Source organism: Rhinolophus sinicus, chromosome 1, assembly GCF_057876585.1.
Source record: "Rhinolophus sinicus isolate RSI-liver-muscle chromosome 1, RSI-T2T, whole genome shotgun sequence".
NCBI classification, from domain to species: Eukaryota; Metazoa; Chordata; class Mammalia; order Chiroptera; family Rhinolophidae; genus Rhinolophus; species Rhinolophus sinicus.
The window spans coordinates 204,425,226-204,443,355 of record NC_142501.1 but is presented as its reverse complement, the minus strand read 5'-3'; the positions used below and the strand labels follow the sequence as shown (position 1 = coordinate 204,443,355).

General features: G+C 37.3%; 1 protein-coding gene across 2 annotated transcripts; it reads right to left on the bottom strand.

Moving 5' to 3' along the window:
- Positions 1-2,131: 2,131 nt before the first annotated feature.
- Positions 2,132-18,080, bottom strand: DCAF16 (DDB1 and CUL4 associated factor 16). 2 transcript variants are annotated; one of them, XR_016019137.1, is made up of 3 exons: positions 17,909-18,080; positions 10,432-10,782; positions 2,132-3,178 (listed from the first exon to the last, which is right to left on the bottom strand). XR_016019137.1 is itself a non-coding variant. In XM_074321751.2 (2 exons), exon 2 carries the CDS (start codon positions 10,167-10,169, stop codon positions 9,519-9,521), a length of 651 nt encoding a protein of 216 aa, XP_074177852.1. In that variant the 5' UTR covers positions 10,170-10,782; positions 17,909-18,080; the 3' UTR covers positions 7,662-9,518. The 2 variants fall into 2 exon arrangements, 1 of the variants encoding a protein (XP_074177852.1); XM_074321751.2 differs by lacking the exon at positions 2,132-3,178 and having other exon boundaries at positions 7,662-10,782.
- Between the last annotated feature and the right edge of the window lie 50 nt (positions 18,081-18,130).

The following is an 18,130-nucleotide window of genomic DNA, read 5'->3' as shown; positions in this document are numbered from 1 at the left end:
TTTTGCATCATGCTTAGAAAGGCCTTCCCCATCCAAGATTAGTTTCTCCTAGCACTTTTATGGTTTCATTAAAAAAAAAAAACTTACATTTTTTATCTAGCTAGGATTTATGGTGATATGGAGTGAGGCTGGAATCCAGACTTATGTTTTTCCAGATGGCTAAGCAGTAGTCCCAAAAGGTATTGAATAATTCATCTTTACCACACTGATGGTCTAAATGCCGCCTTAGGTGATTTCCTGAGTGGAAATTTACCAAGGTAATCTTTTAGCCTTTGCTTAGTAGTTTTTTTCCTAATCAGTTAAGTAGCACGAGTAACTCTATAATTATTACTGCTAATATACTTCCATTACTCATCTAAAAATGAGATCGCATTCTTGAGTATTTCCCTTAACCCTTTTACATAGAAGGCTGTTTTCCCTACCCTGCCTGACTTATTCCTACTCATCTTTCACACTAGTTTGCATGCCCCTAACATACGCTCTCATGGCTTTACATTTTTATGAAGCGCCTATATAATTTCATTTTTGAAAGCTACAGTATTCTGTTAAACATCCTCCTTTTTTTTTGAACAATTCAAGAAATGAGCACACAGCTTAAACTGGCATTATGCTTTTATTGCTATACTAACACACATTAGCTAGTTCCAGAGTTTCGTTAAACGTAGCCTGGTATCAGGTCTTCCATCTCATAACCACAGGAGGAAAATAAAAACAAAACCCACTTGTCACAACATAGCAACATTTGCCCCTGAGATTACAGTATATCAGCATGGTGTTATTCTGAAATTACAACATATCAGCATAACACCATGGAACATGGCGCTTTAGAATAAAATGTTTTGTGGCAATTATAGCCAGATTGTAGTAACATTAATACGATCACCATGAGCTCCACAAATTGTTTTGGAAACAGTCTGTGGGCAATACGAGTCTAGGGCTTGTAGCATAGCTAGTCATGTTTTACATCTTCCTACCTAAAACTGTTAGTGGTGACCAAGGTCAGAAACACAGGGATAAAAAGTTGAGTATATGGACTAAGAGCACAACGGCACAAGCAGTCTCCCCAATACCTGAAACACTGAACACCCAACTTACAGAGTACATCAGACTTCCCCTGAGGGTATGAACCTGCCGGCTCAGTGCTGCTGCCTTTCTGTGCTTTCTCTAGAGTTCAAAGGTAATTAAATAATAGAACTCTCCAACACTCAGAAAAGGAAGCTTTTTAATTCTCTTCATTACAAAGCGGCAGAGTGCTCGGTATTCAATGGAAACTCGCAAGTTTTTAACTGAATTGTATTGGTAATACGGGTGACCCTTGGTTGAATACTTCAACACAGCCATTTCTTAATTTCCCTTTCTGGAATTGACCACTGCTTTTTTGTTTTGTTTTGTTTTTAAAAATTTTTAAATCACTTATAGTGTCTCAGCAATACAAATCCAAGTATAGGCCAGAATATTGCCATGGAGCTGGACCCTCTCAAATTTTGGTAACCATAAAAAGTATCAGGAGCTTGTTATAAATGAATATTTATGACTCTCCACATCAGAAATTTTGATTTAGTTTCATAGTAGGTCTGGTTAAGGCATTTTAAACAACCACTTCAGTGAAGCTTTGTGGATGGTACCAGACCCCACCATGAGAATTGCTTTAATGGTGCAAATAGGCCTTGTCCCTCTAAGTGTTTCCCTCTATGTGTTTTTGCCTCATAACATACCATAAGACACAGCAATTTCACTCCTAGTTGTATACCTAAGAGGAATGAGTACACATACTCACAAAAAGCACAGGGACTAGAAAACTGCAGCTTTATGTGTAATAGCGCTGAATTAGAAATAATTCAAATGCTACCAACAGGTGAATGGATACATAAATTATGGCATATTCATACAATGGAAGTCTACAGCAATAAAAAATGAACCACCGATACATACAAACACCTGGTTGAATAAGATATTACACTGATGAAAGGCAAGCATAAAACAATACATACTGTATGATCCTATTCACATGACGTTGAGAACAAGCAAAACTGATCTTTAGAAGAGAAGAGTGGGTATTTTGGGGGTAGGTATAGGCTGGGAAACAGTGCTAGGGAATCAGAAAGTTTTTGTACTTTGAGCTGAGTGTATACATATGTGAAAAATCATCAACTACCTATGGTTAGTGTACTTTATATATTTCACTGTAGGTATGTTACCCCTCATTTAGAAAAAAACGGCAGAATAGGTCTCACATGGTTTACTCAATAGATTTGATGACACAGAAAAAACATCACCACACATAATCATTTACAATTAAATCAAGATTTATTCTGAGATTATGTAATATTAATACAAACATGGTATAGAAAAACCTTCAACCACAACTCACAATAAAAAAATCTAAAGTGTTATGTGATAATAATATTATGGACCTGTCACTGGATACAACTATATCTTGATAGCAAAAACAGTATGGAAGATGAAAAATATGAAATTTCAAAATATTATTTTTTAAGTAGATAATACCTTATGCTTTTGAGCCCACAGAGGCTAAAATTTAAATGAAGTTTGTTGAAAGTACTGCTGTAGATTATGCATCATTTCTGTAAATAAAAGAATTTTGAGATTTGCCAAAGCAAGGGACAAAGTTCCTTTCACAAAATGTTATTGAATAACATTTTTTCTGAAAAGATTTTCTGCAGCGTTACATCTTATCGAAGGTGAGCACCTATTGTAATTGATGCCTGGAGGATCAATCAAAATTGCTGACGATACTACAATTGTACTATATTTTTAATGGCAAACTTCTAAAATCTGACTACAAAAACTATAATAAATTATAATAAAATTTCAGATTTGTGTGACACAGTGACATTCCTCCAAAAGTGTGTATTTGGTGTATTTCTAATTGCCTCATTTTATCATTAACCTAGTTTCCTATCTACTTATCTTATTCTTTCCCCCTAATTTTCCAATATCTGTCTCACTCTTTCATACATTTTCCATATACCAAACACTTTGTTCGAAGTTTTCTAGAGACATTCTTCCTGAAACCCCCATCCTACTTACTTGACACAGTAGTCAGTCTGGGACTTTCCTTCATTGCATTCCTTTGTGAGATCTGGTTTTCAGCATCCCATGACTTCTTACTTAGATTACTCCTTTGTTTTGGTGAAGCACATCCTCCAGTAGCCTCCTAAGAAAGGATACATGGTAAGGAAAATTTTGAGACCATGTAAGTCTAAACTTTATTTTAGCCCCATACTTGATTGGATTGTCTGGATACAGTATTCTAGATTAGAATTAATTTTTCCTCTTAAATTTGAAGGCCTTGCTTTCAGTCTTCTAACATCCAGTGTTGCTACCAAGAAATCTAAATGCCATTCTGAAAACATCCCTTCATGTAAACCTTGTCTTTCCCCTTTGGAAGCCTTTAGGATCCTTTTAAACCCTAGTATCCTGAAATACATGCTCTTGTGTGTGTTTTAATTCACTGTGCTAGGCACTAACGGGATCCTTTTAATTTAGGAGACTCATGTCTTATATTTTTGGGTAATGTTATCTGTTTTCTCTTCACCTCCTTTCTCTGTTCTCTCATTTTGGGGCTTTTATTAATCAAATGTTGCATCCCATTCTGATCTTCTAATTTTCTTCGTTTCCGTCTCTGCCTTTTTGTTCCACTTTCTGAAATTTCTTCATCTTATCTTCCAATGTATCTATTCAATGTTTAATTTTGGCTCTCCTATTTTTCCAATACTCTTGACTGTTCATTCTGTATAGCATGCTGCTATTTCATGGATGCAATATATTCTTCTATGTTTCTGAGAATATTATCGCTTCTTTGGGAGTTTTATGTTCCCTGCATTATTTCCATTTTTTTTTTCAGGTTCCTTTATTTTGGTATTCATCTTTCATTGTTGAAGGTATCCTCAAATATCTAGTAATTCTTGGATATGAGTTTACTATGAGTACAAATGACTGAAAGCTATGTATAAATGAGCAGGCTTGTGGGTTCTAGGTTTCACTGCAACAAATCATCAAGTGGCAAGCTGTGTTTTTCATTGTTCATGTTTCTGGATGGGGTGGGCAGGGCTGGGTATAAGCCTGGCTGCCAGGTCATGTAGCTGGGTGGACAAAAGAGATTGATAGCTCATGATGTTCAGAATCCCGACCTTCTTGGCCTCTCTGTTTCCAGTATAGCACCTCACTACCACCACCATTCTCCCCCACATCCCAGTTCTAAGTCTAACTGGGAGTTTGGTTCAATTTCTCCAGAGAATAAGCCTCCAGTCTTTGGCTAGAATGAGGGATAGTCACTTCGCTACAAAAGGAAGGCAAACATAAACTTTCAAATAATCCCCTTGTTTCAAACTTTGCTGTTCACCTCCACCTTTCAGGGTAACTTGTGCTTCATATCCTTGAGTCTTTTGGGGGTTCTGGAAGGAAAAGATGCGTGTTCCAAATTCGTGGACCTTTTCTGCAATTAAAAATGGCTTCCAGAACTGTGCTACCTATCAAGTATTTAAATTAAAAAAATAAGTAACACACTTACTCTTTCGCTTCATGGCAAGAAGTAATGCTTAAAACACACACAAACAAAAAACCAACAAACCCAACCTACCTATTACCGAGACAGCATTAAAAAATTATAAAAATGTCTGGAAATGTTTTAAGGGTTATGTTGATTATTTTAGCCGAACACAATGTCTTTTATAAAAACTCTCGTATCTGTAGTCGGGCTTCCTTCTCCACTTCTCTGCAACCGTGGTCAACTGTGTTAACCTCCCTCTCCCCCATCAAGTACGTGGAGGTAAGAAAACTCCACATACTGGGAAGAACCACTCTCTCCTTGCAACAACTACATGACTACAACCGGCTTAATCAAATGCCCCTAACACATTTTATAAGGCTGCCAGATAAAACACAGGATGCCAGCTAAATCTGAATTTCAGATAATGAATAATTGTTTAGCTAGTATAGGTATGCCCTATATTCCATAGCTTATCTGAAATTTATTTGGGTGCCCTGTAGTTTCATTTGCTAGATCTGGCAACTCAACACTTAAAGAAAGCAATGTGTCATAGGAGAAAGTGACTAACTAGGTTTAAGGAAGGAAACTGGGATCTGGACCAAAGCATTCAAGCCACTGGCAAATTGTGCATTACTACCAGGTAGGTAGCCAGGCCTAACACCATATAACCCACTTTGCGGTAAGTCCCTAAGGAATGCATAGGCTCTGGCCAACATTAATGCTTTTACTGTAGGAATTTAGTCTCCGGGTTATGGGTGGCCTCTTAATTGTGTCACTGGAGCTCTGCCGCCTTATCAAGTCGTTCTGGTTGCTCAGGGTCTTTTTGATAGGAGATGGCCATGGCCTTGGAATGTTTCTATTGCTTGGGTACCTCCCACAGGAAGTTGCACCCACTGGACCATTGCCTACAATACATTGTAAAACACTAGCTGATATACTAGTGTCAGTTTTTATACTTGGCACTGGGTGGAAGCGTAGCATTAAGCAAGGGCTTAGCACTTCATCTAAACATAATTCCCTCCTCCCCACCCCCAAATAAGAAGACATTACCAGGTCCTTAACTTACAAACTGCAACACTTATTTTCAGACTTTTCCATCTGGTTTCTGTGGAAGTCTTGACATCACAACAGCTCGGTTTCTATGTGTACTCGGAGCTCAGTTTTAATCTTGTTTGGCTGATCAGGGTATAGAGTCTCCTAGATGACTGATTATGTCCTACTTCAGGAAATAGGGCATCACTTCCCAAATGACCCCAGGAACTTTCACATCATGCATCAGTCATGTCTTCCCAAACCAACTGCCCAAACGCCAGTCAACTTACTGTTTTATGATCCAACCCTAATCTGTCACTAACATTTTAAACTGACTCTGTGCCTTTTACAAGCAACAACTCTGGTACTGTCTGCCTGCCACACTATTTTAAATTATTTATAAATCAGGCATTCCTTTCCTGTATCTCATTGAGAAGAGCTGGTCATAGCTCTCACAGCTAACGGGAGCTGGGCGGCTAGCAAGTGTCAGGTCACTGTGGTATCCTTATCCTGGCCATTTTCTTGGTCTCACATCCAAAACCTTTACATAATCCCACAGCTGCTACCAAAAATGAAAGGAAGAACATAGAAAATTGTATACAATGATCAGACTCAAACATAGAGCAATTAGCTAAACTTTAAAATTGGCAAAGATATACCATAGATTTCCCTTTCGATAACACCAGGTTGACAAAGAAATGCCTAGTAGTTTGTGTCACCCAGTAGAGCTCCCTCAGTCCAGTGGATATTGCTCATTGACAGACTCGGATGCCAGCAGCTCGCACAAGATTGTCTCATAAAGTCAGAAGTTTCCTAGACTTTCTGGGCTTTTCTATATAACCCAGCCATGCGAGCAAAATACTTCTGGCCCTGATCTTTGTATGCAACTACCTTGTGAATTTAGCATATACAACTTAAATCAATGTACAGAATGTCTATCTATTCCCTTAGCTGACTTTCCCTTTTGGGGTTTAATTGTTGGAATGTGCCCTCTGCATGAACTCACACATTTGGATGGCTGCCCTACTTTCAAATATTTAAGGGCCAATATAAGGATTAGGCTTAATGTGACCCTAGAGAGCATAAATGGCATCAGTGGCCAAAAACTTTGGGATAATTTATCTTGGTTCAATGTTTTAAAACTAATTTCTTATATATATTGTCTTACTTAATTTCGCACTCCCAGTTTCTGGGTTATAGTAGGCATTCCATAATGTTGTCAGATGCAAGACTAAATTTCTAACAAGCGATATTTAAAACTAATGGAGCTGCTTCAAAAGATAGTGAGTTCTCTCACATTGGAGTCAAAATTAGAGAATCATTTATTATAGAGATGTCCAGTAAGAAAATAACCCAAGTGACTTCTGAGGTTCCGAAATTACTTTAACAATCTACTGTAATATCAAAACACTGTTTTCATTAGAGAAAAATTTTTTTAGATGGATAATTGTGATAGGAGCCCCGGAGGATAATCCCCTAAAGCTGGCCTAACATCTGCCCTCATCCTGCCAGGTATTTGTCTCCTTCTCTTAGGAAGGTGATGGGTTTTAAAGACCTGACTGTGATCTCCAGGGCTCAAGGTATCTGGACAGCTTCAACAAAAAGAGGCTGCCTATCTGTATGGAGAGAGAGCAATATCTTTAAATAACATTAATAAATCCACTGTTTAGAAATCCTGTTTCCTCATTCGTTTGATAAATAGTTCTATAAATAGAAAATACATGTGCCCATCTTTATCCTAATTATGGTGTTGCATTAAACCAAAGGCCCACATGGGGTGAGTATAAAAGTGACAAAGTCACCCCTAACCCCACATCTATGGCACACAAAAAGAAATGAAGGCTTAAGGCTTATTCAGATGCCTATCCTTTTGTGCAACCTTAACAAATAGGTTCTAACTACTTAACAAATGGGTTCAAATCTGGGTCTTGACTGAGTATCTCACTGTATCTTCTTCAAGTATGTTTCTTTTCTAGAGCTGCCAAGTCAGCTCCTATCAGACACTTCATAGGTACAGATACTGTATCTTTGACTTTATTTAGCACTTAGTGCATGTTGAATATGCCTTAAGCAAAGCAGGAGCTATTTCATTTGAGAATAAATGACCGTACTCTGATCAGCATGTACAAAGCTGTTGGTTTATTCAGCCGCAAAGCTGGGGAAAGGCTTCCTTTAGGAGTGAATAGCAAAAATGCGTTTATGAGCAAGGCACTTACACGCACTTACACACACACACACACACACACACACACACACACACACGGAGAGAGAGAAAAAGGAACATATGGTTACATAAACATCAACATATTTTAATTTTCAGACCTCCCTATCTCTTCCCACCTCCCCCTTAAAAAACAAACAAACAGGTGTTGTTAACATTTTAAAAACCAGTTTCACAGAATATCTACTACATAGGAACAGTTTCTGATATATTCAGTTACACTAACAGTATGATATGGTTTCAGTTCAGTAACTTTCCACTAACAAATGTTTTTTCTACCTACAATTCCCTCCTTTTTCCTTAAGACAAGACAACTAAGTCTCAGCAGAAATACTCATCAGGTTATAAACATTCTTCTCTCTCCTTAAAGTTGTTACAATTATAGGATTTGTGAGTCCATTAAAGTTTCAATTTTTCGATGCCACATTGTATACAGCACTTAATTACGGAGATTAGGAAACAGCAAAACTAAAACAAGGAAGAGGAGTGTATCTTTAGAATGTATTTCCTGAATTCTTTAGATGTCCAGTCAACCAGGATCATTCCACAGGGTTCACTCTTTATTGCAGGTGGGTAAAAAGATTTAATAATCTCATGCATGTTATGTATGTTGATTTCTACGTTCTGACTCATCTTAATAAGCACAGCAAGCAAGACTCATTTACAAGGGTCATACTCTTCCTTGTTCAGCTAGATCTAAAGATCATCTATGCAGAAAAACAATGATGCTAAAAATCTCTAACTTCAGATGGTACTAGGCTGAGATTTTTCAGTTGTAAGGTTTTTAAAGTTGGAAGTGTTCCTGGAAAATATGCAACGGATGCGCAAAGTGCATAAAGTACTGCTCTCGACACATACAGGCGAAACAGTTAATCCACTAGCAGTTAGTACTGAAAACATATGCTCTCTTAACCCTTTCCCTTTGGTTTTTTAGGATGTTTTATTTCCTCTTGACTAAAGTCTGGGTGCCATGAGGCAAGAAACATATTCCCCATAGAACAGGTGTCTGTTGAATCCCCAGGTAAGATCTCATCAATTTATCTAGAGACAGCTTGGTGGGAGCCTATAATAAAAATGTTTATGCTATAACTGCAGGTACTGAAATAGGTGGGGCGTAGTGTTGGCCAGGTTTGAAACAGTATCCTCTTCCCCCAAACAGGAACCCCTAAATGGTGCCATATGTAGGCTTATCTATATAAGAGCCGAGATAAATCATATTCCCACCATTTTCTTTTGTCTAGTTATTCAATTTAATTCAACTACCGCCCTAGAAATTAATGTTAGAGAACAGTATGCTCAGGAAGGTGTTACTAGGAGTAGCTAACTCCCCACTTCCCACAAGCCGTTCTGAAGGTTGGGTAGCAAAAGGGGTGGGAGCCTACCTTTCTCTTCCCATTAATAATTAGATATCTCGTTAGAGTCCCTTCAGACAGGCAGAATAAATTGGGGGGAGAACTGAGTGTGGAGAATAGTCAACTTAATCTTTTGCAGTATGGTCCCTTTTCACTAATTCTCCATTAAAATTCTGATTTTATCCACAGGGTCTGTCAAAGGAAATACTCAAAATGCACACTCTCTGTAGTTGAGTTATGGGACTCTTGGGTATATATTCAGCACTTGGTAGACCTTCGGCTTGTCAGGACAGGGCATAGTTTGGTTGAGAATGCATTTGTTTCTCAACTCTGGGCTGTGTAATTTTGTTCTCCTTTTTCAGTTAGCAACATGAGAGATCTCAGGACAAATGGTGAATTTTTATAGTGATGTAGTTAGGAGTTTGTTAACTGCCTTTTGGAAGTCAGTGTAAGAGTAAGTAGTGTTGATGGGTTCAGTGCGGGTTGTTTCCTTAACCGTTTTAGTTAACCAGCCACAGCAACAACCAGAAACACATGAATTAGGAACCTGTTTTAGGTACTCAGGTATGGGAGTGGCTCTGCTCAAGGTTCGGCTTAACTGTTTGGTGGCAAATTGCAGTGCTCCATTCAGAGTGGCATGATCTCTAGAAAGCCGGCTGGGACTTGTAAGGGGCTTCTGAAAAGGTGGGACTCCACAAGAAGCCAGAGGAGGCCATTCAGGAATTGGTTCCAATCTGGGGACGCAATGGGAGCAATGAGAGAGTCTCAGACCTATCTCTCGAAGTATGTGGACTGGTGTGCTTGGGTCCAAGAGTTTAGCATGATATAACCAGGAATTAGGATTTAAAGGTTTCCAAGTTGTTGAATATTTTAAAAGGCACTTAACCTGCCATGCCAGACTCTCAAGAGGGGTTAGGTTGGGCACCACAGGGTCCTCTTCTTCAGAGGAGTCCCACTCTTCCTCAGAACTCTCATTTAGGTAGTTAGCGTTTTCTTCTTCCTCACTTTCTGATTCTGATAAGGGGTCAGGAGAGGGATTTCTGGGACCCATTAGAATAGAACAGAAGGAACCAGAAAAAGGCAACAATTTAAGCCAGCAAAACACTAACACTGGCAACTAAAAACAAAAGATGAAAAATCCTTTCAACAAAACAAGATTAATTGGTCTGTTTCTCCGTCCGTCACACACACAGTATGCCTCTGGCTTGTACCACTGTGCAGTTCTTCGCGATTATGTCGTATATTCTTCACTTACAAAGAAGACATCTCAGTTCTCAGGACCAGTTCAGTGTGTAAAAGTGTTAGTCACTTACCAGTGGCACAGGTCAGTGTCTCTCCTTTAAATCCTGGCTACCCAAGAAGAGATGAGGTCCTCATCTAGGCAAGCTGATTTTCTCAGTATGGTCTCAACAGGTCGTGACAGTGTGAAGAGATGCTTGTGTCCTCTATTTTGTTGGCAGGGATGTTACATCTACTTGGCAATTAAAAGAAACTCAGTGGTTGCCTTCGTTGTCTGCTGGTGCAGCAAATTTTGTGCAGGGGGCTGGTGGGATGAGTTGTCAAGGACATCTGGTATGCACGGATCCGATGTTTTCCATAGGTGGTACAAATGCGCTCGGAAACTGGTGCCTTAGCTGTTGGACTATCTGGAAGGTAGCCTTGACCTGTGAATGAGAAGACTAGACACATGATATTAAAGCCTGAAAGCACGGGGTAACATTACTGCCCATCTAACTGTCCATCAGTATCCTAGAACATGGGTGCTGAACAAGAAGCCTTATTGGCTTTCCCATCTCTATCTCATAGGCTTAGGCAGATTTTCCTGTTGGGAATGGCTCCTAAAATCACAAAATTGGGAAGGGGACCCTGGGGACATTTTAATCCTTTTTTTGTGCATATCTGGGCCCATTTCTTTTTTAATATGCCCAGAAAATTACTTCTGCAAAAGCAGATCCCTTATGCCCCAAACTCCAAATAGAGAGCTATTAAAGGTATGTTTTTAGCTTTAGATGTGCTTGTTGGGATTAGTTTTAGGGGACCTGTCCTGGTTGTAGAGCTGCTAGGTGTTAAGACTCTTGCTGGGACCCCAATGGATGTGGTCATATGACCATACACGACAGGTATGATAAGATGGCAGGTAGAAATCTTATAACATTAAGAATTACACTGAATGCAAATAGGTTAAATTCACAATTAACAGGCAGACAGACTGGATTAAAAAAAACAAAACAAGACTCAGTAATATGATAGTGAAAGACACTTTAAAGCAAAAAGACACAGAAAGGTAAAAAATAAAAGGATGAAAAAAGATATATCAGGCAACTGTGGACCAAAACAAAGCTGAGCTGGCAAACTTAATATTCAACAAAAAAACATTTTAAGCTGAACAATATAAGGGACAAAGATGGACAATACTACTAGTAAAAAGAACCAGAGAAAGTAATATACAGTTAAATCCTCTTTTCACATTTTTGATAAGCTCTTCAACCTTAAGCCAAATGATGTTAAAATTGGTAAAGCCAATTTTATCATAGGCTAACTGATATAAACAAGAGTTAGGTTCCTATGGCATCTCATCAATGTTATAATGAAATGACACTGAATAAAATGATGTTATTCAAGGACCTGCTGTACTCATCATATAAATATATGAACCTGGAAACACATCCTCAAAATTTCTCAAGTAACAACAGATAAAACCGAGGAGGAAATATAAGCAGGGATATAAGAAGCATGGAAAACAGTTAACATATTAATATACTTTGGATACAGAACTCTATACCAAACACATATTTCGGTGCGTATGTGTACGTGCACGCGCGCGCGCGCGCACACACACACACACACACACACATCATGCATTAAGTTATAAAGTATAACTAGATTCTAAAAGGTCAATTTCATTCAGACTAAATTCTCTGACAATGCAATAAAATATTAAAGATCAGTTAAAAGCAATCTTATGTTGGTGAACTAAGTAACTCATGGGTTAAAACGGAAATTATAAAGGATATTAAGAAATATTAAAACTGAATATAAACTCCTGAGAAAAACATGTGGGACATTGCCAAACCAGTAGCTTGAAATATAGCTTTGAATACACTGATGAGGAAACAAGGAAGTTTAAATATCCACAAGTTAAGCATTCAATTCAAGATAATGGAAAAGAGCAACAGCAAAATAAGCAGGGAGGAAATAATAAAGGCATAAATGACATAGTACATAAAATGATAACAGACAAGATTGATTAAACTATTTTCTGAAAATATGAATTTAAAAAATCAAATGTGGTGAGACTTATCAAGAATGTGATTCAGAAATAACAGATTAAAAACAGAAAACATGACATATATGCTAAAATATGAAAACCTAGATGAAATGGCTGAATTCTAGGAGAACATAAAATACCAAAATTTGTACAGGAATAGGTAACTTGAATAGACTAGCAAGTATTAAAGAAAATGAAAAGGTAACAACCTCCTATTAAATACACCAGGCCCATATGGTTTTATAAGTGAGTCCAACTAAATTTTCTAGAAAATTAATATCTATTTTATATAAGTTGTTCCATAAAAAAGAAAAAATCACATAAACTGACTAGCTCCTTTTATGAGGATAATAAAATATTAATTTCAAATCTATGTATAAACCAAATAAGAAAAGTACAGGTTCATTTCACTTGCAAAAATTACAAATATTATCCAACAAAACTAATAGTGTATTAAAAAAAAGAATATGTTATAATTATATAGAGCTTATCCAAGGAAAGCAAGAATACCTCAATTTCAGAAAATTTATAAATATGTCACCACAGTAATAAATCAAAAACACATTTATCAATTGTGGATATTTAACTTTTAGTTCCCAATCAACACCTACTTATGCTTTAAAAAACAAAGCAAAACACTCTTACCAAACTAACAAGAGAAAGTTACTATCTCAACTAGTAAAATTAGCAACCAAAAACTTTCAGCAGATACTACCTTAAACGAGAAACTTCATATTCCCTTAAACAATTAAATTACATATACGGAAGACACTGATACTAAGAACCAAAAGTTCTGATCAATGTTATAATAAAAGAATAAGTGACAGGTATAGGAACTGGAAGAGAAGAGAAAAGCTATTAATATACAGATGACATGGTCATCTAATTTAAAAAAGACTAACATATAAACTATTCGAGTTAATACAAAAGCTCAACAAAGTCCCTAGATCTGAGATTAATCTGTGAATATTCATTTATTTATATAGCACTTACTATTTGCCAGGTACTATTCCAGAAAGTGTACAAATGTGAATTCATTCTAAATTCTCCTAACAACCCTTTAAGTACTTTTATTGTTCCCATTTACGTGAGGTTTAAGCAACCTGCCCAAGGTCATGCATCTACTGAAGGAGTCAGGATTTGAACCCAGCGACTCTTAACTTCTACATCAGTAATACTAACCAGAAAATGTATTACATGAATACCTTGCACAAAGTGAATCACAAGACCAAAAAATGATGAATTCAATCACATCAAAATTAATCATTTCTGGACTAAACTAAAGACATCAAGAACAAAGTTAACTAAAAATCAAGAACAAAAATATCCAATTTACAGAAGAGAAAATCCACATGCCATTCACCATGAGTAAAGAGATATTACATTATTCTATTAGTTTTGTAAAAATTAGAAAGCTGGAAAAAGTCAAGTGTTAGTGAGGAGACTAAAGGAACCCCTTTAGGAACCAGCACTGCTGGTGGGATTACAGACTAGGATAACCTTTCTGAAGAGCAATCTGGCAGCACTACATAGCCAAACTATTTGCATATCTCTTGATCTAGCAATTCTACTTCTGGTATATATAGCAAAGAAATTCTCATGAAACTAACATGTACGCTGATGCTTCATCTTTGATGGTAAGGAATTAGAAACATTCTAGGTTTCCATCACTAGAGGAGTAGATAGGTAAAACGTGGTAAAAGCACAATTAGAAGTATACATTGCAACATGGCTGGACTAAAGGCATAGCGCTAACTAAGAAAGGAAAAAAACAAAATATCAACATCCCACTTATGTCATTCTGTAGGAGTGATTTTCAAAATGAAAGTCAGTAAACATCTCTAGTTTAAAGTACAGACTGAGTTGCACTAATGGTATGGCTTAATGTCAGTAACATGCCTTTAAAGAATACTTCTCTAGCTTCTATACATCCTTTTTCTCTAATTCAGTTCCCACGGCGTCCGGCACATATTAGGGGCTTAGGAAGTTTTTTGAAAAAATTAATGAGGGAAATAATGAAGGACTGCTGTAAATAACTATATAAGCATGTTCTATTTTTATTCTAGGGAGACAAAAATCCCAAATTATATTTAAGTGACGTGGTAATATGTTGGACAAAGACAAATTAAACAATTTTTTAAAAAGCAGGATCAACAAAATGATGCTACTAAAACAATATAAAGAGAACTGCCTACATAACTTCATCTTTAAGAAGAAACATGAATGCAAATACCTTTAAGTTTGTAATATTATTACCTAGCTCAATCTGGAAACAAAAAGAAAATTCAAAACATACCATAAGTCTTTATTTTATTGAGAGGAGAAGCTGTTGGCTTTCAATTCTGTCCTCTTAATATTATTATTTTCATTTCAACCAGATGCCATCTGCAAGATTGAGTATATTTCAGTCACTATATTAAAGTATGCTTTAAAAGGCTCACTCCCCTTTTTTAGCAGCAATAAGACAAAGTCTTTGTGAAGGCGTAAGTAAATTCGAGTGAATGCATAGCTATTATTCCTTTACATTCTATGTGCATAATTTTCCCATATCAAAACTGAACTAACCACACCTACTCTATATACGCCATGTATAATTTAACTTTAAAGAATAATTTTTCTGTAACTTTACAACTAAATAGCCTTACCATACAAATTCTTTAGTTTTGTTATTTCTTCAACTAAACTAAGTTTACCAAGGACAGGGAAAGAGTTGTTCCCAAAGTTGCTATTCTTTGTTCTTTTTTTCCCATAGCACTAAAAGTCAAGAAGTGGATAACTTTAAGAGAGTGAGACTGAAGTTTAAATGTAAAATAGCATCTTTTTTTTTTTTTTAACCAGCTTGAGGTGTGACTGAAAATTGTATATATTTAACACATTTTGATGTGACAGAATTATCACAAACTGTGAAATTATCACAAACTAATTAACATATCACCTCACAGTTACCATATTTTTGTGTGTGGTAAGAACACTTGAGATCTAATCTCTCAGCAAAAATTACTATGCTGAATATTAGGTCTCCAAAACTTGTTTACTTTATACCTGCAAGTTTGTACCCTTTGACCCACATCTCCCCATTTCCTCCACCCTGTGGCCACTGGTAACTCCCAGTCTGTTACTATGAGTTTGACTTTTTTACATTCCACATATAAGTGGGATTGTGCAATAATTGTCTTTCTGTATCTGCCTTATTTCACTTAGCAGGATGTCCTCCAGGTTGACCACGTTGGTGCATAGTGCATTATTTCACATCTCCTTTATCCATTCAGCCTTAAGTTGTTTCCTATCTTGGGTACTGTAATGCTGCAATAAACACTGGAGTGCAGATGTATCTGAGATATTTTCTTTGAAATATAGCCAGAAGTGAGATTGCTGGATCATATGGCAGTTCTATTTTTAATTTTTTGAGAAACCTCCATACTGTTTTCTATAATGGCTAATTTACATTCCCACTAACATGGGTTCCCTTTTCTCCACATCCTTGCCAACACTTGTTTTCTTTTGACTTTTGGTAACAGTCATCCTAACAGGTGAAAGGTGTTCTTTCTGTGGTTTTGACTTGTCTTTTCCTGACAAGTCAGTGATGGTTAGTGATGTTGAGGACCATTTCACATATCCGGTGACCATTTGTGGGTCTTCTCTGGAAAAATGTCTATTTAGGTCCTTTGCTCATTTTTTAAATTGGGTTGTTTTTTTGCTGAGTTGTACGAGCTCCTTATATATTTTGGATATTAACCGCCTTTGAGATATATAGTTTGCAAATATTTTCTCCCATCCCAAAAGCTGCCTTTTTATTTTGCAATCTAGTATCTGTAAAAAATTTTTCAGATTATAATGTTCAAAAAATACTGAACAAAAACATGTTATTAATCCTAGAAAACAAAAACCTAATCAATATATAGTTAGGCTGACCTCTGGTGGTCAGATGCCTCAGCCTTCAGTAACTGACAAAATGGTTTGAAGTCCTCTTTTATTTTTGGCAAAAGAGCTGAATAAAATAAAAGAAATAATATTGTTAGAAACCTCACAGTCAAACAAAGCAACAAACATAGCAGGCATCCAAACCATAAAAAAAGCTGAACAATTCAAGACCACAAAATACCTCCAAATATTAGAACAAAAAAGTTTGTTCTAATTTTTAGTTTACCAGTTGAGTTTACATGAAAAACAAATGGTATATATAGTGGTTCTCAAAGTAAGAACAGTTGTCTATTGAACACCTGAAATGTGGTTAGTGTGAAATACCCAAGTTCAAAGACTAAGTAGGGAAAAAAACATAAATTAACTCATTATTTATGTTGATAACATGTTGAAATGATTAACATCTTGAATATACTTGGATAAAAAAATTAAAGCTCTTTCTAGGTTTCTTTCACCGCAGCTTTCCAGGCATTCTACATTTTAGCTACGGGTAGTGAAATCCTAAATGTTATCAGTATATTCCAAGCATTCTTAGGCGTCTCTGCTTTCGCTCTAGCTGATTAACCTAAAATGCCTTTTCAGAAATTAGACACGTATATAATTTTGAATACGGGCAACCCAAATAGTAGCATATTTATTACTTTCACATTTGAATACCTACAATGTTTCAGGAATTAGAAATACAGAGCAAGAGAATGAATGAATAAATTATGGCATACTCGTACATTAAATACTATAGCAACCTGTATGTGCCTCAGTTTTCTCATCTTAAAAGGAGATAGAAGTTACCTTACAGGGGTTGTTTGTAGGGATTAAATGAAGTGCTAAGAACAGTGGCAGATAAGGTGTAAATTATTATTATTAAAGTATCAATATGAGTAAACCTCAAAAACAATACTGATTGAAAAAGCAAGTTGCATATATGGTTATTTATATAATTTTAGAACACGAAAAAATACAGTATGTTTATGCAGAAATGTATTCCTATATCGTTAATACATAAATATTAACAGTAATTCAGAAACTCCGTTACTACTGGGGAGGGAAGGTGACTCAATAGGAAAAAGGTGCACGGGCGGCTTTGCAATCTATTTCTTTAGCGGGCTATAAGTACTGAGATGACCGTTTTGGTCTGACATAATCCCACAAAAACCAAGTTTAAAGGCTTAGTTCCTGCTCGAAGGCACTCCAAATTTCTTGATCCTAACCACTATCCTAAACACTTTTTCCCCCTATTCTGTGTTCTTCTTTGTTGAGTGCATTGCCGTCATACACCTTTGTACAAAGCTGGTACATCTAGAATAAGCTGTATCTAAGTTAAATCGTGCCTCTTCGCAGCGGTTCCCCTATTGCCTCCCGACTTTGCGGACCTTCCACCAGCGGAAGACCCAAGGCTTAAAAAGTCGGCCCGCCTCCATCAGGAGACTTCCGAACGGCCCCCTCAGCAGACCCCGGGACGTGTCCTTTATCAGTAGAGGCCAGGCCGCTGCCCAGCCCTCCAACACGCCCTACTATCCCTTCTCCATGGATCTCCAAACGAACCCCTCCTCCCCTTCACTCGGGGCAGGGATTGTTCCCCTCAGCAGATTCCCTGCTCTCACCCATGTAGGATCTTTTTTCTTTCTCGCCTCACGGCCGGCTGCACGACCAGGCTAGGCCGAGGGCCACCAACTCTGTCCCGACAGTCTCACCGACACTCCGCTCGCCCTCTCAGCGGATACCACTTCCGGGCGACCCAACGTCCCCCTTCCCCTTAGAAATGACCCTTCCCATCCGGAAAACGGCTGGTTAGACCGTAAGCGCATGCGCCCAAACCGCGGGGT